At 40.0% G+C, this 27,227-nt stretch overlaps 1 protein-coding gene across 1 annotated transcript in view; it reads left to right on the forward strand.

Moving 5' to 3' along the window:
* Positions 1-27,227, forward strand: part of tanc1b (tetratricopeptide repeat, ankyrin repeat and coiled-coil containing 1b) — a 127,137-nt gene that overhangs the window by 82,597 nt on the left and 17,313 nt on the right. Inside the window, exons 8-18 of the mRNA XM_042494126.1 lie at positions 3,443-3,565; positions 6,293-6,574; positions 7,316-7,470; positions 12,358-12,589; positions 14,392-14,558; positions 17,214-17,821; positions 20,390-20,498; positions 21,513-21,635; positions 24,895-25,131; positions 25,279-25,464; positions 26,199-26,277. Coding sequence (XP_042350060.1) covers positions 3,443-3,565; positions 6,293-6,574; positions 7,316-7,470; positions 12,358-12,589; positions 14,392-14,558; positions 17,214-17,821; positions 20,390-20,498; positions 21,513-21,635; positions 24,895-25,131; positions 25,279-25,464; positions 26,199-26,277 — 2,301 coding nt within the window. The remainder of the gene's footprint in view (positions 1-3,442; positions 3,566-6,292; positions 6,575-7,315; positions 7,471-12,357; positions 12,590-14,391; positions 14,559-17,213; positions 17,822-20,389; positions 20,499-21,512; positions 21,636-24,894; positions 25,132-25,278; positions 25,465-26,198; positions 26,278-27,227) is intronic.

The raw sequence follows: 27,227 nt of genomic DNA on the forward strand, positions 1-27,227 counted from the left end.
TAGGGCGAGAAAGACAGTCTTAAGTACATGTTGCAGTGGGAAAACAGTGTTTCATAATCAAAGCACAGCACTGGAAATTTGATACACAAAAACATGGTGAACATATTAATTTTCCGCAAAAGTGGACCATTGCAGCTAGAGGAATTTTAAAGTTTCCATGGTAACAAGCCAAATTTGCGTGCAGGCCACTTAAAATTCCACTTTGCACTTAGTCATCTTAAACTAAAGCAATACTGACTTAACTGGTCAGAGAGGGACTGCAGCTAGAGGTGATGCCCAGGTACAGACAATGCAATACCACCCTTTGAAACACAGTCATCACTAATAGGGATGGGTGGGTGAAAATTAAGTATTAAGACTGTTTGTCTCTATCAGTGCATTTTGGCAAATTTCTTACATCAAGATCCTGAGGTTCATAGTTCTTATCTCTTACACAACACTTGTGCCTGTTTACTGTGTGATTTTTGGACACTTGGGTAAATATTATGACAAATTGATATCAAGATTATGCTGTGATATTTATCACAGTAATAATTTGTCCCTATCGCCCCCACACTTATTTCAGTGGAAATCAGTATTCCATCTGTGTTACAGAAACCAAACACTTTGCCGTGCATTTTAGAGAGAATTTGCAGAACTTTCAGCCTTTCTCTAAAAACTGTCTCTCACTCTTACTCACACAATGTCTCACAGTGGTTACAATGAACTCTTGTAGCTTGAAAAGGCAAAAAGGTGGGCATGCTGATGGGAATACTGATTGTATCCATTGGTAAAGAGGAAAGTGGAGTCAAGTCGGGGCGAGAAGGGGGGGCAGTGGTTGGAGCAGAGGAGCTCAGCCCTGTTCTCTGTTCTGTCATGGGAAACAGAGAACTGAAAGTTTCAAAGGGCAGACCTGCTTGAGGAGAAAGGAATTTTCATCAGAATACAGTCTGACACATTTGTACAGCTTCAAAGTCACTGCAAGCACAGACTTCAAGCTATCATATGTACGTTTTATCAATGAGCGGAGACGTGCAAGAATAGGAAGGAATATGGAGGCTCAGGGTAGAGAAAGAATTGAAGAGGGGGATTTGAGGGATATGAAGGCTTCCTGTGGGAATGCTTGGCCTTGAAAGAATTGTGGATAACAAGAGATATGACTTAACAAAAAGGGGGGAAAAATGGTTATGGTGCAGGATGTATTATCACAGACAGGAATGAAGGAGTGTCTGCATTTAAACTACTTAAGCAAGTCAAACTGTGAATTACCTGCAGTCTTTGCTTATTGGACCCATGGGCAATAAGATGTGCCTTGTGCAGAATGAGGTTCAGTGTGGCTTTTCCACTTCAGAAATCTTAATAATCGGAGAAGAATAAAAAAAAGAAAAAGAACTCATGTTGGTCCATGTGTCATGATTTGCTGCACAGAGTTGATTTTCTGTCCATCTCCTCTCTCTTACTCTATTCACACATCTCCCCTGCTGCTCCTCTCCTCCACTGTATATGTGCCATTTTCTTTCATGTATGTATTTATAATTCTAATGCTTTTTCTACCTGTTTTTCACATGCTATTCTCTTATCATTTGCACAACTTCAGACAGGATCTTTGATTAATACTACAGTATCTGCCCATTACAAACTGTAATCAGCCACTGGAGACTAAATCTCTTGGTTTTCCATTTATTTCCCCCCTAATTCGCTCATTTTTTTACTCTCTGCTGCATACTTACCAATTTATTTGTGTGTGTCAGTAAAAATGCATGTAGCACATGGACAGAGGTCTATGTGTGTAGTGAGTGTGACACTTCAGCATTCATTTAGCAAGTGCCTAATGCTGTGGATGCTGTGACTGGCTGAGCACTAGAGAGGGTGCAGCCAAGCCCTCTGCTCAGCAGCTGAATGCTGCCAGTGTGCCTGCATGGGAGCACTGGGGCAGAGGAATCGCTTTTGTGCCCTTGGTGAGCTCATCCACGGGGGAGCACTCTGCAGAGATTTAGGTGAGGGTCTGCACCCTGTCTACTTGCCCGTATGCCTGCCCACGTGTGTTCTACATTGGGGACAAGGGGAGTAATCCTACTGTCCCTCCTGGCTCTGCTATTGGATGTAAGTAGCTGTTCAGTTTAGCTTTAAGTATTAGCATTGTGTCACTCTGCACTCACTGACTTCAGACTGTGTCTGCCTTTCTTGATTTCGTTTATTTGTTAAAAGTTCAACTTTGTCCAATAATTGTGAAAGCAGCATCCTCTGCAGTAAAAGTAACCATGAGGGCCTTCTTTTATTCCTGTCAAAGTTGTATTGATGGCAGCTTCCTCAGCTACTCTGTTGTCAGCAGACAGGCTTTAATTAGTGGGACATTCCAGAGAGTAAGTTAGCGACCAAGTGAGTGGAGAGAGAAAGTGAAAAGAAGAGTTGAGTGTTTGTGACAGTCTCTCCCAGCTGAGGCTGATGGAGGAGAAAGCAGAGGCTTTGATTCTGCTCTTAAACAGGGCCAAGAGAGCACGGATCACCATGGTGATAGCATTGTTGAACAGTGAGCAGCGATTGGAAGAGAGACCTTGATGCACTATGCACATCTTTATTATGTTCACAGACCATGTCTCATACTCCAAGCAGGAAGTTGAATTGCGTTGTAATCACTGGCTCATCAGGTAGTTAATCTGCAGAGTTTTGTTTCAGCAGGGGACCTCCTCCACATGGCGGTCGAAAAAATCTCCTGCTTTGAGACTGATGCTAAAAAAATTATGAATTGAACAACAGACAACAATTGGATAGACTAGAGCTTTACTTCAGCTTTTTTTCTTGCTCCATTATATTTTAAGATGTTGAAAGATAAACCTATAGTAGAATACTATTTTCCTCGAAAATGAGTATAACATTAACAGTAACCTGGATGTTGTTCTCTAATGCATCAAATTTACAAATATTGTGTTAAGCTCTGCATTATGGTGCTGAAGTTACACTGAAATTTCTTGTAACTACAAGTAGATTGATAGATAATAATATATAATTTCTAAGCAATACAGCAGTGAACATGTGAAGTGGAAGATTTCTATCTCCAATTTGTTATTCCCTTCCTCATATTTTTAAGAAAGGTGAAAGTAATCTGTTGTCTTTGTACGCCCCAGTGGGGGTGTTTGTGGGGACAGACCTCTCACTGCTATATTATGTGTAGCTGTCAGCTCAAATCAAAGAAAAAAAGGAGCATTGCTCTCTTGACTTAGGGATACTGTTATTCTTTCTGCTACAGTATACTGGTACCTGCACACACCGCCTCAAGCAAACTGCAAATGTCAGAGCGCACCAGCTCTACTGTTCTTCACTCATCTTCTCTCAGAGATGCCAAATGCACCACAGCATTTTTCTCCTGTGTGTTTTTGTCTCTTTAAAGTAAATGTGACAAATGCACTCAAGATGCATTAAAGTGTCCGTTTCACTCCCTCTTATGTTCTGTCTCTGTCTACAGCGACCAGTTCCACAAAGCTGGAAGACCTGAGCTTTCTTGATGAACAGCGCAACACCCCCCTGCGGACATCCATTCGCCTTCCCTGGCATAATACAGGAGGAAGGCCACCCCAGGACTCTAAAGGTGACTGCACGATGCATTATTGCTGTAGATAAAAATGTGGCAAGCTAATGAATTTATTAGCCAATTCCATTATTTTGAGATTGTGACAATAGACTTTCGAGGGACCAAACAGTTCTGGGGACTCCCCGAGAGAAACAGCACGCTGGGGAGCACTACCAAGAACTACATGCCTCCAGGGGCTTTTTTTCTATTAAAATTCACACCACTAAAAGGTACACTGAAATGACATACTGTGGTATAGAAACTACACTTTCGCTTTGCAGAGTCAAAGTCGAGTTGTACTTCCCCTGTCATTTCTTGAGTTCAGTAAAGCAGAGACTTTACTGTAGGTGCATTTTTTCAGTTACAAGTGTGTGTTTTGTGTTGTCTATTGTTTATGCGGCTAATATGCTTTTCAAAATGGTGGTTACCAGTGCCTTGCTGACTGTGTTCATCCCCAGTTATTGTACAAGTCACCCATGGTTCCTCTTACACTGGGATAGTATCTGGCCTGATAAAGAAGCTAAAAAAAAGCCCCCCAAACAGTGTTCTAAAAACTATGATCGTTCCTAATCCTTGTGGTGCTGATATAACAAAAAGGGGGGTTACTAGGACTATGAAGAAGTTCCCTCGGTCCAAAAATGCTCAATGCATATATTTATGTTTCACTTTTGTCAGCTGTAGTGTTAAAGTTAGTGTTAGTGTTTTTCATTGTTTTGTGTGTGCTCCAGTACACTATATTTCAAATGAAACAGTGACAGTTGCTGTGAGGATCAAGTGCTGTGTTACAGCTTTAATGTTGTTTGATGTCTTCATATCTATAAAAGGTTGGAAAGAGTTTAGGAAATGTCACCTTTTGTACCATTAGGAGGTATGTATAAAAGTGCTAAGCTCATGTACAGCTCATCCCAGGCGGATGTAAACACCCTCAAATTACAGGTTAAAGGCAGCACTTTAACCTCTTAGTCATCGTTTAATTTCAAATCCACTATGTGTAAGTGCAGAGCCACACAACTGTCCAAACCATTTATGTATGTTTATATCAACGTTATACTATCAAAAAGTGTGTTTCCTGGGTAAATGAAGCTCTACAGATAAAATCATGTCCTTGGTTCACCAGCCTTTATCTTGGTTATATGGCATAAACCTTGTTTCACTGAGAGAGATCCCGCAGAGTGAATATTTGATGAGAACATGAATAATTTAACATGACATCATTAGATACTCAAACTATTTAACTCAGTTTTGAAAGTGTGCTCTTCCTTTTTCCACACCTCCTTAAACATGAGGCTGAGACAGAAGCATTGTGTGGATTCATTTTTATGTTTCTGCTTAAGGAACATCGGTATTTTCAGTATAAAAAATCAAGGACCTTAAGCATCCAAGATTCTTCATTTAGAACAAAAAATTCATAAAGTAAGCTTCTTTTAAAGAATTAAGTTTTTGTTAGAAGGGTTAGGGTTAGGATTAAGTACGTCAATAAGTGCAAGAGTAGTAAGTCAATAAGTAGAGCTGAGCTGAGAACTCTTTTGAAACATGTTTCCAGCACAGATAATGCACTTTTTACAAGTATCATCCGAGTAAAATCTGTCACTGCCTGTAGATGTGATGAAGCTAAATTCTCATATGGGTAGCTGAGATCAATGTCTTACTTTTATGATTTAAAATGATCTGAAGCTTTATTCTGAGATTGTTTTGTAAATATTGATTTAATTAATTAATTAGAAGTATAATACCTGTTGATCAACCCAAATTATTTTCACACTTCAAATATCAATCACCATGGCTTAAACCCTCTCCATTCCAAGTGCATATATGGATAGACAAAATATATTTGGTTGAACAAATAAAGACACAGATGCAGATAAAGGTGTACTCGCAAATCCCTATTGGTAAGATAAATGCTTAGACCAAAAGAATGTTTTTCTTTTAAAACAATAGTCATTTGGCCAGCATGAAAGTACGCTGAAATATAATTTTAGTGGTAGCAATAATAGCAGTAAGTTTGACCACTTTGCAGTATGAGTCATAGTTATAAAAGCAGCATTAGATGTATTAGCAGCAGTAGTATTAGTTGGAGTGATACTAGTATTAGTACAGAGGATCAGAGCTCTTAAGTGAACAAGTGTTCTGAGATCTAATTAGTGCTGAAGTGGACCAGATAGAGTCCTCTTTCAAGTCCACTTATGTGGAGATTCCACTTAAATTAACATCTATCCAAGCTAAAGTAGACAACGAACAGAAGACTCTGTTTTTAGACAACCGTGTAGATTTTTAATGTAGGTGGCACTTTGAGAAAGAACATAACTATCGAGATGATTCCTTAACTGATTTAAGTTTGGTATATATATGGCAATTTAAGCAGGTTTATCTGTAAAGGATGAAAGATGGGTTTGTTTTGGGATGAAATGATGCTGAACTAGAGGCTAGCATCAGTTTTAAAGTTGCCAATATTCCAAACTTTTTTTTTCACCTGGAGAAAGTTAGTATTGCCATCACATGTTTGTGTTCTCAGCAGATCACTCAGAGGCTGCAGACAAGCTAACAGCTGAATGGTTGATGTGTCAACATTAAGACTTTGTACTATTACTGACTAAATGTGTGATTCATTCCAGAAGCAAACTGAAGTGTGTTTCATGCTTTTGCCTAAAAAGCAGTATCTGTGACACTGAATATTTTTGCATTTGTTTCAGAAATAATTATACAGTTGTAATTCTAATGCATTTCTCTCCTTTTACTTTTCCTCAGCTCGTTTTGCTCCCTACAAACCCGTAGACATCATGCTCAAGCCTTTGCTGTTTGAGGTGCCCAGCATCACCACGGATTCTGTGTTCGTGGGTCGAGATTGGCTCTTTCAGCAGCTGGAAGACGTCTTGAAGGCTAGCGAGTCCACAGAGAACCACGGTGCTGTAGTGGTGGGCAGCGTGGGCTATGGGAAGACAGCCATAATCTCCCGCCTAGTAGCACTGAGCTGCCACGGAGGCAGAATGCGCCAAATCGCCTCCAACAGTCCCAGTGCCTCCCCAAAAAGTAAGAAGATTTTAGTTTTTGCCTTCGGATGTAAGCAGTGCATTAGCTGCAAGTTTTTAGTCCATGCTACTGTATTTAGTTAGCCTGCAGAGTGTGGAAGTGAAGTGAGGATACATCAACTGACAATATCAAGTAAAATCTCTTCAACTGATGTTAAGCTGATTTACAAAAATACGCCATGCCAACATAAAGCCAATTTTGCTAATGCATCAAATGACAAACTAGAAAAGTGTTGTGTAAAGCTCCGTCAGGCACCTGCTGGAGCTGATTGTGGTCACCCTATACAGTGCAGCAGTGCAGTTGTTCCCAGAGAAATTTTCCCTTCCGACTCTTATAGTCAAGATGGCAGTAAAGATAACTGTTTTTTTGGTTGTTTGTTTTATTTGGTATTGTTCCAAACTAGTGGATCTTAACATATGTATGGAATTAATCAAAATTTTTTTTGTCCTTTTTTATTTTTTTTCAATGACTTGCGGTCCCTAACAGCGAGTTGAGAGGCATGATGAGTCAGCAGTCAATGACGGCATAAAACAATCAAAAAAACAGTTCTTTCAGTAATTCTGAATCCCTTTGTTCTTTGAGCATACTGTCATTAATGTGCACACAAAACATTAGGCTGATTGGTCCAGTACTATGCAACATTAGCTGCAGACAGACAGAAGTTTCATTTATATTATTTGATTTATAATAATTTATGTCTACATTGGTTGAGTGAGAAAAAACTGTGTCTTTGTCTTCCAGGTGGTGCAGGATTAAGCACAGAACTTCCCCTTAGCCAGCCACCACAGCCCACTCCACCCTCCAGTGCTACCAACACGCTGAGGACAAACAGCTGCCCAGGGACCCCCGAGATGCAGCGACGTAGGGAGGAGGCTGTCAAACGCCTCGCTGCAAAGGTACAACTTTTAGTCAATACTGCAGTTCATTGTTGAAACAAACACTCAGGTATTTCCTGTCTCTGGTGTACATTAGTTGTTAAACGGCATACACTATTTTGGACAGCATTGTCTACCTCTCTTGCAGTTTCCCTCATTTGTTTTTGCCAGTAATACTCTCCTTCATTACAAAGATGTTCATGGTGTGCAGAGCTGCTTTTAGTATGTATGAGATGCACTGCAGAAACTGATACCAGCTCAGCTCAGTTGATTTATGTTTATATGTGTTTGTATATGATTTATGGTTGTTTATGTTTATTTGTTTGATATTCAGCCTATGAAATATGGATGGTCTTCAGTAATCTGCTGAGATTATGAAAGATGATGCCACCATTGGCCTCTCAAGAGACCTTTAATATAGCAGGCTTGTTTGATTTTAGAAGCAGCGAGCTTAGTTAAAGACCTGGCCATTAAAGCAAGTTCAATATTAATGTCCGCAGAATCTCACTACTGCAGTATGACTCTGAGGAAGTGGGAAGATAGAAAACTGAGGTTTAGGTCTTTAGCATGCCCTATTAGCGCATGAATGGAAGGCATCTGCATTGTGTAGGGGGAAAATTACCACAGGGTCTCTTTCTGTGCTGCCATGGGAGCACTCTTAACGCTATAGTCAGATGTTTAGACCTAAATATCGTACTTTTAGTATTATAGTGCAGTCTGAAAATGACTCCAGTTTAGCTGTCATAAATAAAACCTTTTTGTCTGCATCCTTTAGAGGTTACCTTTGAGCTGCTGTAGCTTTTACTGTCTTTCATTAAAGTTAGACATCAAAAATGGTACATAAGGTCCATAGCTTTTTATTGTCTGTGCACAGGAAACTTTTTCTTTTTTAACTCGGAGGGTCATTTTAACATTTTATTGGACAGCCGACAGTGGACAGATGACAGTAAATGTGAGGAGAGCGAGATTGGATATAACATGTAACAAAGGTCCGCGGCCAGATGAAACCTGTGGCTTTGCCTTTCATGGTCGGCGGGAGGGAGGGAGAGGGAGCACAGGGAGTCGTGCAAAATGTGATAAAATTTAATTTACAACAGAATCAGAATCTATGTGTGGCGGTAGCTGATGAAGATGTTTCCAGCACAGATGGTTCCTCATTCCTCATCTTCTTCTCAACCACTCAAATGTCAGCCTTGCAAATCAAAAGTTAATCGTGCCTTTACTGTTTTAGCCCCAACTTTCTGTCATATGTTTTGGTTAGTTTTAATTTGGTCTGTCTCTCATTGTGCTGTGGAACAAATGAGTTCCTCAGTCTCTTCAATCAACCCTATAGCCCACTAAGTCTTCTGTGTGATCCCAAAAGCTGATATTTTTCAAATAAGTTGTGATAGGGGCCGTATATAAGAGTTATTTATTGACTGGTTTATATATATTTTTGTGTGTGAAGCAGTTTGTAACTGTGGGTTTGAAAAAGTGCTTCATAAATACATCTTTAATTACTCTTTCAACTATCACTACTGCTTACCATGCAACACCTGCACATTTATGTCATTTTGAAAACATTTAGTTTGGCATTGTTTTGCCTGCTGAGAGTTTTAACAAAGAAGACGGGGGACCTCTGTGTTCCAGAGAGTATTTTGGATTTACAATGGTATTCACTTAATTTGAATACCTTTGTGATGGCAGGTTGTTAGCTCTTTTGATGTGTGACACAGCTTTCTAATGGGAGTCTTTGTCGCTTTGTCCTCATTTTTAATCTAACTGATTATGTTCTGGTGTCCGTGGAACACCATCAGGGTTTAACACTCTTGCCCTGTCATAGATGTCTCCTTAGTAGTGAAATGGGGCATGAGATAACAACTGTACAGTTTGCCTTTGCCATTGGGAACACTAAGGTTCATGCACCAGACAGCTGACTTCATGCCACTGAGGCTCATCTAAATGTCTATGAAAACCAGGCAATATCCCTCAAGCCAATTATTGTGTAAAGTGTTTCCAACAGGCGCTTTCCCAGAGGCTCTGTTCCTGTGATGTGTGAATACTGATGCAACGCTGAGCAGCTTCTGTCAAATTCTGTCAGTTCTTTTTAATCATTGATTTGAAAGTGGTCTCATAATAGGGGCACTGAGGCCATTACATTTTATGGTTTATCGCAAGTTTTATGCCGTACTGCTATGAATAAGGCACGTTTGCGGCATTGTTTCTCAACTGTATATTCATTGTGCCAGTACATGAAGTACTGCAGGTGAACTGCACAATGTTGGATCATCGTGTGCTGAGATACTTATTGCTCATTGATGAGGCAGTGGTCGACATGACTTGTACACTAACTATCACCGCAGTCTCTTTGTCAGGTACCTGTCCTGTCCAAAGTTATTGTATTCATACAAGCAGTATTCCACAGTCTGTGTTTTCTCAAAGAATATTGTCTTCTTTTAAGGGAAACCAGCACATCACAGCCCTGTTCCTTGTGTCCAACACAGTTAATCCTTTTAAAATGGGTTAAATCTTTTTTTATTGTGGAGCTGAGCGTGGCATATTGCTTAGCGCAGCACCTCCTTAGTAGTAGTCATCTTCTAGGGGCAACATCATGGCATGTCGGTGTTGTATGACTTCCAGCCTCCACTCCAGGGCAGCAGCATTCTCTGTTGTCCTGTGGTCCAAGATTGTGTTGACATGAACAGTACGTATATTCCAATCAGTATGTGGTCAAAATTATTGTCGGTTAACAGTTAAAAGGTTAATTATTAACATCCCGAAGCAGTACAAATTTTGCTGCACCAAAGCTCACAGCGTAGTTTATTATATTTAATCTTTCTCTTTTTGAAAAGATGTTTTTAACAGTTGCTCTGTTATTCTTAGGGTTTAATTTAGTCATGTTTTTTTTTATACGATGATATATAGTGCGAGCAGAATGCCATTAGATTTAACGGCAATTCCCGGATGATGTATTCTGTACTTCTAAAAACTTGTCATCATTTTCTTTCTTTCCTTGTGTGTTTAGGCTCAGCTAAATACTCACTCTGTTTCGTACTTTTCAGACAGACTACATTAGCTTTGCAGAAGAACACAATATTTTGTAAAGAGCACACATCTGAAGACAACTAGTTGATATTTTGATGATGGGAAGTGGTGAAATGTGCCAAAAACAAAGCTCCATCAGCAGGTTTTTGTTCCACTTACATTGTAATTACTTGTTTGAGTCCTGTATTTGAGCACTGCCATTGTGAGGCTCTGGATTAGTGTAGAAAGTTTGTTTCATTGTTCCTCCCTAGTCTCATTTCAGAACTCTAAATCACTGTGAACATCTTGCAGCTGGAGTGCTTACAGTGGAATTATTACGTCATGTGGTTTATGTTTCCTCCTTTACAAATGAAGGAAATATAAATACACTTTCAGATGTCATTGCGGTATGGCTTAGAAGAAAGCAGACTTAGTCAGTAATTTTGCCAGAAGCTGGCCATCATTGTTGTTGGAGCAATAGGCAGCAGCAGCAGCAGAGGAACAGGTCACCTGCTCCTCTTCCTGCTGCCCTTGGAAGTGTGTCAGCTCCTCCAGGTTGGACTGTAATTAGAACACAGTCATACATCCCTAGGGCATCTCTCTTTCCTTCTTCCCCATTCCCATTCCTCCTTTTCCTTCCAAATCAGACCTCCTTTGAATACTGCAGCAACCTGCTCAGACACAGAAGATCCCTCTTTTAGAGCTCCACCTGGGATCCATCACCTGCTTTTTATAGTAGATTTTATTTGAGGTGGTCAGCCTTTGCCAAATACTTCATCATCACCTCTGAAGTCATGCTCTCACCATTGTTGAAGAGGTGTGGCTTTTCAGAGGATATGAATATAAGAGGGTGTCTGATTTAGACTGCATCCATAAAATTTGGTCTTTAGTGAACGAGGCAGTTTGCAGAAATTGTTATTTTAACAACTGAAAAGATATCTGTCAGTCTGTTCTGTAAGGCTCTAAGTTATGGGACCCCTGTTACTTTACAGGAACTCAGGGACACCTGGGAGAGGGAACTATCTGTCACAATCGATGATGAAGAGTGGGAAGATTTCAGGAGACATGCTAAATCAATTCTGTTCTGCAATCGTATCAAAGCAGTGCAGTTTGAAGATGTATATCCTCAACAGTAGACATCCTTTCAGCCCTTATGACTCATCCAAGTGCATTAAATGCATGACAGATTTTGGTTCTTTTAACTTGTTTCTGGTCATGCTGTAAGCTGCAAAGGTACTGGTCCAATGTGCTATCTGAAATAGAAGAAATATTAGATTTGTAATTGGGCCAGGTGTTGCTCATCCTGGGCCTCCCAAGACGACATGTTACATCAAAATACAATAAGACACTGTACTTTATTCTTACTTAAGCTGCGAGGTAGAATGGTTTATTGCAATGGACAAATAAGTAACTGTTAGACTGGCACGGTGCTGTTTGATTTATTGCCATTCGTATACAAAAACAGTCCAGTACTATAAAATTTAGGACCTCTGACTGAACAACATAGATTCTGGTGTCTCTGCCATCATGCTGCAGAGATTTTCTTAATTGTATTTGTTCCACATTATCATTATAACCTCTGGTGTTGCATGTTTGAATCTGAGCTGGTGTTTTTTTACTTTGGTTGTTTTTATTGTTTAGTCTTTTGTGCTTTTTTTCCCTCTCCTGTGGATTCCATGAGTATTCATCTTGTACTTGCTGTAAAAGTTACAAAACTAATATATTATCAAAACAAGGCAATCTGCTTTTGCAAATGCTTTGAGGTTAAGTGTTCCCAGCTTTGCATTTTTTTTCATAGCAAAAGCTAAAACTAATTTATACCCTGTATTTATTACTGTGAAATGTTTTTAATTCTTCTCAGTTCTGAAATAACCCTGCTTTTTCTCCCCTCTCTTTGTCTTCCAGGTGGTGGCATATCACTACTGCCAGGCAGATAACACGTACACCTGCCTGGTACCAGAGTTTGTACATAGTATCGCTGCTCTGCTGTGCAGAGCGCACCAGCTCAGTGCGTACCGGGAGCTGTTGCTGAAAGAGCCTCACCTACAGAGCATGCTCAGTCTGCGCTCCTGTGTCCAGGACCCCATGGCCGCTTTTCGGAGAGGGGTCCTTGAGCCACTAGCCAACCTTCGTAAAGGTAAAACATCACTGAGTGACATTTCAGTATTTCATTTCCGTCGGCTTCTTCTGTGCAACTCAGTTTGCTCATTTACTTCTTTAACCACTGTACGTTACTGGAGGAAATGTATAGTGCAGAAAACAGTTTTTAGATGGCACAGCTCTTATCCTTCGCAAAAGTGCTGAAAGACATCCCAATAGTTTTTATGCATGTACATTTGTTGGATGCCAGGAATAAACTGTAGAAGTAAAAAGGGTTTTCAAGTGACAGTTAATACTAAGTTATAGTGTCAGTTGCTTTGTAAGCCCACTAAAACCTGCTAAATTTTACAAAACCACTATCAGGGTTCCAGAGGATATCTATGCCCCAAGTGGTGAGATTTGATAAACTAATTAAAGAGCTAGAATAAGATCAGAAGCAGGTCAGTTTTCAACCTTGCTTACCTCATATACGTGTCTGCATTGTCCTCTTTTTGTAATTCCTCCCTACCTGTTATGGATGTGTAGGGATCCCACTGTCATGGGAGACCTGGATAAGTCACAGAATTCTACAATCTTCTTATCCAGACTTGCAAAAGTCAAGTAATAAGTAAAATCATATAAAGTCTTGTAAAAGTCAAGAAATTTTGTGTGTAATGAGATTGTTACAGTCATCTTCTGTGGATAACCTTCCATGTAATGTAAGATAACAGTGAATATATTTTCTGTAGCTGTCGATGTAGTTAAAACATATGTTGATGCATGATTCATTTTCCTCTCTTCCAGCTAGCTGGAATTATGTTTGAATAGTTTGAATCTGAAATCTTTGGATAATGCCGGGAAAGTGGGCAAATTACATAGTGTGATAGCGTGATTTAACATGTAGGGTCATGAATCCTAGAGTTTCCAAACTGATGCCACACTACTACTTTTAAATTGTAGCACCTTTTTTGAGATGAAACAATTGACAAGGGCAGCCTTCAATTATCACCAATGTCAGAGCATCATTGTGCACTTTGGTTTTGTTTTACCTGCTCTAAGAGTAGATCTAGGTAGTTCAAAGGTAAAGAGCAATCTTTTTTCAAACAAATTAATGAACTGAACAATTGGGTGCCATTCCTGCACTCTGGAAGCTCTACTTCTCCATGTCTGCACATCACCTAGAATAATTAACATTTGGTGTCAAGTATAATATACAACTTTTTTCGTTTATATATTGTAAATGTTTATGGACATTTTATTATGGGTGCTTGAAAAGTTATGGAAAAGTGTGAAATTTTGTCCCTAAAAATGTGTGGTAACCATTGCTTTGCTGACACATGTTTATGTGTATCCTTGAGCACTGAAGCCCAAATTGTTCCAAATATATGTGAATGGGATAAAATGTAAGTTGAAAAAGTATGTCAAACTAATGAAACGTGTCAGAAGTATGGATCTAATTTGCTTAAATAAATAGATACTTCATCTTGTAGACATTATAGGAATTTTAAATGATCACACTAAAGAATCAAGGAAAGTTTTTTTTCTCCCTGATATCCTCGAGTAATTCAGCCCGCTGCCACTGAAATTATTAACTGTTGTCTTTACAGAGCAAATGTAACTTGACATTTCAGTAGGAGTGAAGTGGGAGCAGTCGCTGTGTAGTTGATGAATCCGAATAAAAGCCCACTCACTCTCACCACACTTCTGACGGAGAGAGGGTTTAGTTACTGCGCTGAAACAAGGCACCTCTGTGCAAGCTCAACCCAGTGCAGTTTAGGTTTAGGTGAGCTAACACTTTTATGAGCTGTCCCTCACTGCACATCGTCTGACCTTTGTTGGTTACTGTGGGTGTGTTTCCAGAGCGAAGGATTCCAGAGGAGGACCACATCATCTTGATAGACGGACTGAATGAAGCCGAGTTCCACAAGCCTGACTACGGAGACACCATTGCCTCCTTCATCACAAAGATCATTGTCAAGTTCCCTTCCTGGCTTAAACTGGTTGTCACTGTGCGGGTCAATTTACTGGTAATGAATATGTTTATTAGAAATTTTCTTTATACTTATGGTATATGTATATACATGTACAACAAGAAACAAAAGGGCGCTCGTCAACTAAAGCATATACTGAGGCACAAAGAAACAACTAATCAGACATAAACCACATTTTTTACATATAAATATTGAATGTTAAAGAATGTTAAAGTTAATATTATTTTCTTGTCTTTACAAAAATTTAGCTCCAATTAACTATATTGTGAGGTAAGAAGAGCTCATTTAATCGAAGGAAAAAAAAACAAATATAATTTCTTGCAATATGACAGACTGAATCGTCATCCCTCAGACTCACTTAAACTTTTTGAATAAACCCTGCTGCTACCTCTTCAGATGTTTGATGAGTCATCCTGCTTTCAGGCACGTTCACCAAAAGTCATCCAATCAACTAAGACTTTGTATGGGCTGTAGCAGCTAGCAAACAGAGCAATTTGGAGAGAGATAGGAAGAGATGTGTATCAGTGGGCAAAACCTTTGTTTTCATTTCCAAAAAACTGAATCTCTCCACAAGGTGAATCTCTGCTTTGTCCTCCCGATAATGTCGAGAGAGGTGTGTGTGGAGCCAGCCGTCTATTGTAGCTCTGTATCTCTCAACTCTAACCTTGCCCACCTTTAGTGGCCCAGTCAAATGTGAAGGATTTCTCTTAATACGATTGTAGAATGCAACAAATCTCAAATCCAATCTTCTTTTGCCTCTTGATACTCTCACTGACTGGCATCAAACCCTGTAGATTCTGACAAGTGTGAAAGTTGAAAGGTTTTCACAAGCTGCTACTCTTTGTCATGATCTGCTATCTACAGAGTCATTTTTGTCAAGGATATCCAGGAACATTCAAGAAGGAACTGAAGTATCAGTGACCCGGGAATCGAGTCGGCATGACAGGGAAAGGAGCAGTCAGTCACCTTGACGTGACGAGCTTGGAGTGAGGAATGACACTAGGTCAACCAGCTACAGAGATGTGCTGGGTCTGTGTTGCACTCACACTAGTGATAGCTGAAGCTTCGACATGCCTGATGAGACACATGACGGCTGATTTTCTTTGCTGGGATGAAGCGCTGAGCCGGGGATAATAATGTGATAGCTGACATCAGGAGCTCAAGTTATTAATTCTCTGGCAGTGGCCTGGCCGATCTAGTGTCCATCAGTATGCGATGCACTGCAAACCAAGCTCAGCCCATTTGTTTTGAAACTGTGAGTCCGAATTCATATTCGGTTTATGTCAAGGCTCGCTGGATGTGCTAAATCAATCTGTTGTAACACTGACATTGTGTATTCAGCTCTTACGTATTCACCTCTATTAATCTGTCAGGATCCGTTTATGGTGTGGAAAGATTTTTTTTTCCCCATGTGCTGGTCGGCTGCACACAATGCAATTTGCTTAAAACATTTCTGTGAAAGTGAATGTAGGTGGGCTCTGATTGACACAGTGAAGCAGTTTTTTAAATTGAAGGGAATTTGTGTCACAACCTCTTAACTCGCCAGTCAATTTCACATGTCACAGGTAGTAGATAAAAAAGGACAAATTATTCATATGGCATTGCAAAGGCCATGTAATATGGAATCCATAAAGAAGAACTACTCAGTTTTCATGAGTGGAAGTGTCATGAAAGTGTCACAGTTTTGTTTTGCACTTTGAGCAAACAAATCGGATGAGACCAAGGAGGAAAGGTTTGGGATATTGGCTTTTGCTTGCCAGACTAATATCTGGCTTATCGGCGAGGTGTTGCTGACACTTCACTCACCTTGTGGATTATAATCAGTGTGTTCAGTGACTGTACATGTATGGATACATGTGTTTGTATGTGTGTTTGCTGTACATGTCATGATGAGGAAGGGAGAAGTGTTATCTCACTGAGGCAATGTTTCTTTAGCCTCAGACAGGCAGAGGATTGGAGGATTAAGGTGCATTGATTTCCTCAACCCACAGGACATAGATTGAAATGTGAGCTCTGGCTCAGACCTTTGTTAGAAGTGTTCCTGTTGTCCCCCCTCCTCAAAATCCCATCCATCCATTGCCTCTTAATACTCACTTTCCCAGTCCTGTTTTTCTCATAGCAACATTTTCAGTTACAACTGCCTGCTTTGGCCTGATAGCTCAGTGTGTTTGCTCCCTTGCTGCTCAAAAACAGTCCTCAGAAAGTAAACATGCACATGCCACAATTCTTCTATTTGTGTGTTGTGGTAATAAGGGAATGCAATTCATATTGCAGAAACAAGAACTCCAAAACTACTTGTTGTTATTCGGGTATTGAGATTTATTTGGTACGTTTCGCATTAAAGTAATACTTTTCCAGTTCTTCATGAATTGTATTCATAGGTGACTGCATTTCAACAACAGCAAAACTACATTAACACACCTGTTTATAAACTCTCAAATAAGCCCTTTCTGACAGGGAACTGAACAATGGTCTTTTCAAAGCCAGGCTCCATTCAAAAAAAACAGTTATTTTACCTCGGTGAAGATGAGAGCTGCTGGTCTACCCCTGACTTGATTTATTAGTTTGTTTGTCTTGCTGTGTGGCTTTAGTGTATCTTTTGTATTCATTTAATGTAGACTAATTTGTAATGAGCATTGAAATTTAACTTCTTATGTAACACAGAGTGTTTTTACCCCATCTCTTCCTTAGGAGATCACCAGCCTTCTGCCATTCTCAAAGATCTCCCTGGATGACTTTAACAACAACACAGAGATAAGCAACGACCTCAACGCGTATATCCAGTACCGCATCAATGGCAGCAAGGAAATCATGAACAATATTAGCCTGAATGGCAAGGCTGACCCTATCACAGTTGGCAAGCTCAGTAGCCACCTGATCTCCCGCAGCCAGGGTTCCTACCTGTATCTCAAACTCACCCTGGATCTGTTTGAGAGAGGCCACCTGGTGATCAAGAGTGCCAGCTACAAAGTTGTGCCTGTCTCACTGGCTGAGCTTTACCAGTTACAGTGCAACATGAAGTTCATGACCAATTCAGCTTTTGAGCGCTCACTGCCCATCCTTAACGTGGCGCTTGCTTCGCTGCACCCCATGACTGATGAACAGCTGTTCCAGGGCATCAACGCCGGCTACATCCAAGGGGAGCTGCAATGGGAGGACTTCCTGCAACGCATGGAGTTGCTCTCATGCTTCCTCATCAAACGGCGGGACAAGACACGTATGTTTTGCCACCCCTCCTTCAGAGAGTGGCTGGTGTGGAGAGCTGATGGAGAGAGCACGGATTTCCTCTGTGACCCCAGGTTAGTCCTCTGCTTTCAAATCACATGCAGTTACTCAGCAGCTCTCCTTTCAGGAATGTGGGCTACTATGATGGGCATGACAAGTCTATAGTGCATCTAGAAACACTCTTGCAGCACATTACAACTTGGCCTCAAACAGTCTGTTGGAAAGTACAAATTAGTCAAACCAGTAGTCAAAATAATTAAATTTAGGGGGCTTTTTACAGTAATTTTTAGACTGCATCTTGAAGCGCTGCTGAAATTCTGCCCAGAGTACAAATAAAATGCACAGCAGACAAGACTCTCATGTTTTAGAAATGATCATGTTGTTTGTCCATGAAGTTTTTACTTTTGGTTATGAATTAGTTTTAAATAGTATGTAAACCATAGCCACCACTTTGCATGAAAAATGGACAGAGATGAGGGACTCTGTGTAGAGGGCAAGTAGAATGTTCTGATCAGTAATTGCAGCGAGTCATTTCTGAGTCAGGAAATAAATGAAATTTGAGATGTTCCAGGTATTATTGTAATCATAACAACCCACTGTTTACAACACAGTCACCAATGTACTGTGTTGCAACTTTGTTATTTTGTTACTAGAAATTAGCAATTCACAAAAAGGACACTACTGACATACAGAGTTCCCTTCAGCAGACAGGAAAGCTGAGTTTCCATAGAAAACCTAAAGCAAGCAAGTAATATTGCCTCTTTCTTTCAGAGCTCTGGCTCCTAGTAGCAATATAATGCGTGCCACCCAAATGTAAAATAGCTAAATGTCAAAAATACATAGGATTCTCATGTGCTATTATATCATGCTATTACTTTGAATTACTACAAATCTCCCCCTGTTAACTAAAAACATACATTAGAAATGGACTTTTATATCAGGCCGCAGAAAATAAAACTACACTGCCAGTTAAAAACTATAAATACCTTTTTTATTTGGAGAAAATGTCAGCCTAAACATTTTTTCACTGTGTATGCAGTTGTGTGAATCTTCTGTGTAGTTAGAATAAATTTCCAGAAGAGACTACAGTCTGCAGAAAATAATAATTGTTTCATGTAGTGCCCTTCTTGCCCTGTGAGACAGGCTTATCTGCTCTCCTAGTGCTACTTAATTGTAATTCTGAAGCCACCTCACCCACATTAGAGACTTCAGTCATTCACACTTAATAAATTGGATGATGTCATTTTTGCTTGCTTTTTTCCCCTCCCTGTTGCTCATTGGTATTACCTCTGCTGCACACAGTGGTGTCTAACACATTTATAAAGAGTGCGGCAGCGCGTGGTCAATAACAGAGTTACTGCGAAAAAGATTCTACTAATACCACTGTAAGCAGTTAATACCGCCAGTAATGTTTCCTCTCTCTCCCTCTGTCCGTTAAATAGTGGAGACAGATGTTCGGAAAATTTAATGTAATGAGAGAATAAACACACAGATATTGACATATTACTTCTATTTTTTTTATTATTTCAGGAACCTTTATGTGCAGAAAATATATAATCTATAACACAAAAGTGAACAATTTTTTAGAGTTCCCCCTGGACGTCTCAAGGCAGGGTTTCAGGGGAGCCGAGTCAGTACCATGAATGTGTAGGGAAGTTGGAATGGATTGGGTACTGACACTCCCCTTAGCTCCCCCGTAATTCGAACTATGCATATGCACTTGCTGGATATGCTTGTCAGCCAGCAAGGTGAGGAACATTTGCACCGCGTTGAGTGACCATGGCATGATCTTTCTGGTTGCCATCGAACTGGTTGTTATCGAACCGGATGGTTTACATTTAGATAAGGATAGAAGACGTTTGGTGGGGGTTTTGACGCTCACAAAAAAAATTTTTGTTTACAGACATCTCTTTCCCCATGTAAACATCACGTGACTGACTAACGGTGTAATTTCACATTGGCCACTATGTAGATTTTGCATCAAGTCATGGTGCTCTTCCTGGGGGCTTGGCGCGGAACAGATCGGGTACTGACAAGATGTGCCGAGCTTCATATTCTGGTCATTCACGGCCTTCCAACCCTGTCATTAAAAAAACAAAGGCTCAGAGTCTGGCTCAGGGAATGCATATGCAGACAAAAGCCTGCTGCACTGCCTCTCTGTTTGTGCCAGGGCACGGATAGAGAGAATTTTAACCAGATCAAAGTGATCTGCAATCATGCATGTCCTTTTAATGAAGTTCTGCATTAATTAACAGCAGAGTGCCTGAGCGTACATGGAAACTAGAACCCAGGGGTTTTACACTCTTCCCCTTTCTTCAGTAGGGGCATTTTCTACATTTATATCTGACTCACAAAACCACGAAATAAAATAGTTTTACGTGACAATGCTGAGGTGTTCTATATTAGCAAAATGAACAGTGAGGCAATGTATCAGTAGCATTTACATATAGAAAAAAAAAATACCAACAGAAGTTAATCCTGAAGTGGAAGACCCAGTGAGACTACAATATGAAAATATTTTATGAACATAAACTTTTGCACAACAAAAATTTAACTTCTGTGTCCACCTCTTTTGCTGTCAATTTATTTGTTACCTATGCTCTATTACAGCTGAATATCCTCTCTGTTGTTTCCTCTCTTAGGACTGGCCATGCACTTATGGCCTTCATGCTCTCACGCCAAGAGGGGAAACTAAATCGTCAGCAGACCATGGAGCTGGGACACCACATCCTCAAAGCACACATCTTTAAGGTACGGAAGCTCTACATGCTCTCTACATTCATCTTTGATTGCAATGCATCCCTTCTAGGAATTTAATGGTGTTCATGCTATTTATTTATTTATGTATTGTGGGATGATAAGCAGTAGGATGTGAAGGGTAACATGCTATGTCTCAATTTGGATACTTCTGATAGTACTCTTATATGTGGTATACTGGGTAAACTGGGTACACTGTCACTTACTTTAATATTGTTTTCTCAAATCTAACATGGCAGGTGTGGAGTTATTGGAAATGATGATCACAACATTTGACCTCTTCTTCTTCTTTGTCCTGTCAAATTGCAACCGGGCGGAACATTACCACCAACATTTCACCACTATTGTTGCCTGCAAACATATCTGTTGGCTTGTTCACTTGTTCACCAGAGCACCGACAGCTGTTATCTCAGTTTTTGGGGTCCCTCACCTCCCGCTGTATAGCCAAGATGGCAACCATCGAGGGTCAGAATGGTCCAGTGTTCCACTCAACTTTTTGACGATTATGAGTGCACCATCCAGGCACTGCATCTTGTCATATTTGGCTGAACCCGCATCATCCCTTTAAATAGCAAGTGTAAAGCCAAAAACACACCAAGCAGTGGCAAAGTGTGGCTCGCCTCAATAATAACCTTGTTTTGTGGCCGTAGGCAGGTTCTTTTGTTTTAGGAGGCGAGACATTTCTTTGCTGAAATTCTCTGGCTGCAATTTGCTGCTGAAAGTTAAACTTTACCCAACTTTAAATTTGGCCACACCTGGCCGAAGAATCAAATGGGCACAGGCCAGTGCAGCCACCACAGCTTTACATAGGCATTGTATGGCAGGTTGCCACAGGGCGCACTTTGTACTTTACACTCAACAGCTACTTGGTGTGTTTTTGGCAAAAGTATTGAAGATCTCAAATTGATTCACAGCCACCAACTTCATTGACTGTGTGTGTGTGTGTGTGTGTGTGTGTGTGTGTGTGTGCGTGCGTGTGCGTGTGCATGTGCGTGTGTGCGGGTGCAGGGCCTGAGTAAGAGAACAGGTGTGTCATCCAGTGTGCTACAGGCTTTGTGGATCAGCTGCAGTGCCGACGGCCTTTCTGCAGCCCTGGCTTCCCTGAGGAATCTCTACACACCCAACGTCAAGGTAAAGATGTTTTGCAGCTCTTGTGTGTCTGTTGGACCTGAAACAATCAGATTAGATGACAAAAATGGCATTTCATTAAGATCATTTTGAAACACCAAATTTTTGCTGGTTCTAGCCTCTCAGTTTTATGCTGGACTACATAGAGACTACATAGATTTTTTGATCGGCAAGATAATCAATTTAAAGACATCACTCTTGAATCTGGTAACTTATGATGGACACTTTTATTTTAGACTTTGATTTGATTTGAATTGACTAAGTCTAAAATAACAATAGTTAATTGATTATAAAAAAAGTCCAAATAACTTCCCTAAAACACTCAAATCATATACAAACTGATAATTAGTATACAAGGTATTATTAGTGACATCTGAAGTCAGCAAATGTCCTCCCTGAATGCTTCTGCAATTCCACAGATGGCAATTAAGTTTTGACTTATTATAAATGTCACGCTCTGTTCCTTCCACACACTTATGGGGATGAGTGTAAGCTCAGGACAGATTAACTTTTCAAACAGCCATAAAAAGCAGTATAAAGATGCTCATCAGCCTTGACTGATGTGCTTTGTTGTTTACCATTAGCTCTATCCATGACCGTTTCATGTCTGCAAGGGCAAAAGCAAATACCATTAACAGGAAGGCAAACATGTACATTCATACTCAAAATAATTAGAGTCGGAGTGAGTCACCAACAAACTTTTTTTTCAGATGTGTTAGAACTAGCTCTTATATCCATTCATAATTTAGCCCGTACACACACAATATTTCACAATAACTCTTTTTTTCCCCCTCACATTACTCTCTTTTGGCTTTGCATGCTCACTTCTTGCAATATGTCCCGTATTCCTTATTGCTTATATGATAATGAGCAGACTCAGTGTGTTGAGGACAATAATAGATGCATGGTGTGTGTGTGTATGTGTCTCATGTAAGACTATAGCAGATAGACTACAGCAAATGAAGAGTGTGTCAGTGATAAAAGATGGTCTGTGGTACATTTGTTAATTAACAACCGTTGGCAGGACTGCACATTGGATGCCAACTTCTTATTTGAACACAAGATAAAAAAAAGACACTGATACATTCCGTTGGTATCCTTGGTGAACGATACTATCGTTTATATCTTGTAGTTTAATAATAACTCAAGACTAACAGTTAGGCAGTTGTTTGTTTCACACAGTCATTAGCCATTTATGTGTTGGATATTTCTGTTGCATTCATATTTTAATACAAGCAACATGGAAAATGAAAAATGTTAGCAGGAAATTGGAAGTAGATATTGATGAATCATGTGCCAGAATGAAAAAACTAGGAACATCAGCACAAGATAAATGGGAGACAGAAAGTCGTTTAAGGATAAACTTTTGTCTTTACTATAAATATAAACTATGTTATCTTACTTATTGTATTATTTATTCAAAACTCCACTTAGACTTTTGACTCCTCGGATAGTCTATTAATGATTTGTTGCTTCTGGAGCTTTTTGGTTTTGTTATGAGAAGGAGAAAATCACTGGCCTTTCCTAGACTATGTCACAATGATGTATTCTGGCTTGAAGCTAAATTATCCTACATATTTTCTTAGCATTCCAGTGATGTTCCATCATTTGTTGTCATCCTCGTCGTCTATTTGCGAGTTATTGCGTGCAAGTGTAGCATCACTCAAAGAGACAGTTAAAAAATGACCTTGTTCTGTCCTCTAGGAAAAACAGAGAATCGCTGTTAATTCATTCCGCATTGGATCCAACAAAAAACACACCATTTCATTTCCTGTTGTCGGATATTCATTTGGCTCTGCAGTTCTGTTTGACTAAGCATTTATTATTGATTTCCTCATCACGGAGGAGAATAACACACTTAATAATTGCATTCAGTAGAATGTGACCACTTCATTTGGTGTCTGACCTTTGCTTGGAGAAAAATCCCTGAAGCTGAAGCAATAAGAGCTTTTGCCCTGAAATTAGCTACAAGGGGAAATCAAATTTATCTTTGAGTCTGAAATCCAGATTCTGCTGCTGTTCAAATTAGTCATTTATGGTGTTCACAAATCCTTGGAAGTCATAAATTGGAAAAATGTATGGCCTTAGAAAAGCGTTCAATCCCTTCATCTTGTTGCACCTCAATTAAAACAAACTTATGCCATTTTCTTTATCTTAACTTCTCATCAAGATCCCATTTTTTAAGCAGATATCTGTAATGCCTTTGTGTGATATCATTAAACAGTGTAGAGTTGTATCTACCTTTGAAGGTTTTTCAAGGATATTTGAGGAGGAATACTGAGTGAAAAGGGGTAAGCCCAACACAGATGAGACTGGGAGAATATATCGATATTAAATTGATATCATGATAAGAGACTAGATATTGTACTAGATTTTCGATGTTGTGATATTGTCCAGGAGTGTTACAGTTGTGTTATCTTGTCCTGGTTGTAAAGACTGCATTAAAGTGATTTCATTTTCTGAACTTCTAGCTATTCTATTATTTACCTTTACCCACTGAGCCATTACATCCACCAGGGCGTACAATTAATCAAATATTAATCACAATTACGATTTTGGCTTCCTACAATTAAATGAACATGATCGACTGTGTCCTGTAATGGTGTTTAAAATGCGTGCCTTGCTCATAGAAAGCTCCTGTGCATACCAAATCAGTCACTCCCTAAATGAACAACCAGCCTCCACTTTTGTCGAACTGTCGTGCTGCTAAGCGTGCACCCTGCAGAGGCAGCCTGTAAAAAAACTGAATTGAATGATGCAACTGCAGACGGGCAAAACGAAAATTATCTGTCATCAACCATCATCATCAATCATCATCATCAAAAAATACAGCGCTTGATACTTCTCTGTCCTGCTCTTACGACAGACTGGAATAACCAATGCAATCACCTTCCATATATGTCAGTTAGCAGGGATGTAGCACAACGTGAACGTGAAAGTTACTGTTCATGCTGATTAGCAGAAAAGAGCAACTCGTGGATGCATGTCCAGACATTGTCCCAGTTATTGCATATTCGTGCTTGTTTTACCTTGAAATCACAGCATGGGACCATAATGACATCAGCCTTCTTTTTCCTTATTTTGGCAGTTACATTCATATTTAACTAAATTAAAAGGAAACATGAAAATACATTTTTAATTGTGTTTTACACAAAGACAGTAAATGCAATAAAATGTTACCAGTTAATACAGATGCACAGATGGTAACACTTTGATTACATTGTTCTAACATCAGCTGCCTGTGTTTGAATTTGTTCAACAGGTGAGTCGTCTCCTGATGCTGGGTGGGGCAAACGTGAATTACCGCACAGAGGTCCTGAACAACGCACCGGTGCTTTGCGTCCAGTGCCACCTTGGTCACCAGGAAATTGCCTCCCTGCTGCTCGAGTTTGGGGCCAGCGTGGATGTGGTGTCTGAAAATGGCATGAACCCCCTCTGCTTCTCAGCTGCTGCAGGACACTTGGGACTAGTCATGCTACTCTGCAAGAGGGGGAGCAAGGTGAGGAGCGTGCATTTTCAACCCTGTAGCTTAATAAATAAACATGAGTTAGAATTATTGAACTGTGTCTATACAAATTTAACAGTCTTTAGGCATGTTTTCTTGTGTTTCTTTGCAACAAAGCTAATCATGTTGCATTTTCACCAGGTCGATCATGTAGATAAGAGTGGCCAGTGTGCGCTGGTCCACGCTGCTCTCCGAGGACACCCGGAGATTATTCAGTACCTGCTGGAGCTGGAATGGAGTGCTGAGGGGCAGCAGCAGGACTGCGCTCTGAAGAACAAAGCTCTGCAGCAGGCTTTGATAGCGGCCTCCAGCATGGGACACACACAGGTTAGACACTCGTACACGTATTTTATTTTACACACTATCAACTTTCACCAGCCCCCCCTGAAAAATGAAGACAAATTATTGAACCAGAGAATATGGCAAAAGAAGCTGAGGTGAGGTCTTTATGACCTCTCAGTGAAGGCATAACATCAACTTGAAAAGTGCAAAAATGCGTCTTACAGCAGCAAAACACTAATTGTTTATTTTGTGTTTTTTCTCAACCTTTGACAAAGAATTTCAGAAAGGAAACATAAGCCGATATAAAATCTGAGCACATCTTCTCAGTGATCATGACTTAAGGTTCGAAGTGTTATTCGACCTTGTATGTCTGAAAGCAGGATTCAGGGATTGATCACAGTGCAGTGCCTTTGGCTGCCCAGGTGCGATGCAGGCTCAAGGTTTATTTTGGCTTCCTCATTAGCTGGAATGGGATCCTGAGGCCCGGCTCAGAATAACAGAAGTGGGCCAAGCTAAGCTGTCAGCCCACATGTAGAAGGAGACCCCGTTAAAGTCAAAGTATTAATCAGATTGGACTCAACTCACATAACCTCATACAGCGGTTCAGGGACAAGCGCTTCTCTAGTCTGCTGTGATTAATTTATAAGAATTTTCTCAGGCAGCAGAATCCCATTTGTTGCTATTCTGCTGAAATTAGCATGTTGTATAACCTCTTGAAGGTTTATTTGATATCTTATGCTGAAACAGTATGCCATTAATCTAAGTTTCTTTTTTGGCAGGTTGTGAGAGGCTTGCTGGCGTTGAATAATGAGCATGCTGTGCAAATTGATAGCCACGACACTCTGTGGGGAGAGACAGGTATGTTTTCATCCATCTTTTTGCATTTCGTGGCCCCCTCGTATCATCACCTGCTGTTTTAGCATTCTGGCCCTCGCTGCTCTGATTGCATGCTGCAGTGGAAGGTCTTGTATCTCTCTTCTGCACAGTAATGCACTCTGTTTGATGTAGAGGTGCATTTTTCATGGCTAGTCCAAGTTTTCCTGTGCTGTACCTTCTGGTAAAAGCATTACTTATTGTAGCTCATGTGGGTTTCTACTTAGAGTTTGGTCAACACAGCATTTCCTCTGAACAATGATTTTCCAGCATGCTGCTGGATCTCAACTGCAGTATCCCAGTGGTGCTCCATGTTATGATAATGCCATCATTTTGGACATTTTGAAGTTACTCCACCATCTGTTGTGCACATTGCTGGCCACATTTAGATATACCAGGGTTAATGTTGTAAATTTATGTATCTCTTATAATCCACTAGGGGAGGGTGATATGGCCCTAAAATAATATCTCAATATTTCAGTGTATTATTGCAATGATGATTATCTTGATGATATGACAAAATACTGAAAAATATAAAATTATGTTGTTATTGATTTCAAGAATATACCAATTCTAACAACAACAATTAAATCACAATGTATATTACCTCATATAACAATAATAACAACAAAGTAAATGTAGTAAAAGTAAAAACAAAACAACCAAAACAATCTTTCATTTCTTTAGTTTGCACAGTTTTACAGCAGTAACCGGTAGCAATTTTGCTCCCAACCATGCTTCTTGTTGTCCATAACAGTATGACGAAATTATGGCAACAAGTTGTATTAAGGCCAAAAGTTACCCATATTTAAGGGCAGGGTCGCTTGACTGAAAACGGGAATGCACAAATCAATATGTCGCGGTAGCTACATCCATTATTAGTGCAGTCTATGGAGAAAAATTATATTCTGATGCAGTTTATTTCCGGTCCAGGA

The sequence above is a fragment of the Plectropomus leopardus genome, chromosome 10, assembly GCF_008729295.1.
Source record: "Plectropomus leopardus isolate mb chromosome 10, YSFRI_Pleo_2.0, whole genome shotgun sequence".
Classification (NCBI taxonomy): Eukaryota; Metazoa; Chordata; class Actinopteri; order Perciformes; family Serranidae; genus Plectropomus; species Plectropomus leopardus.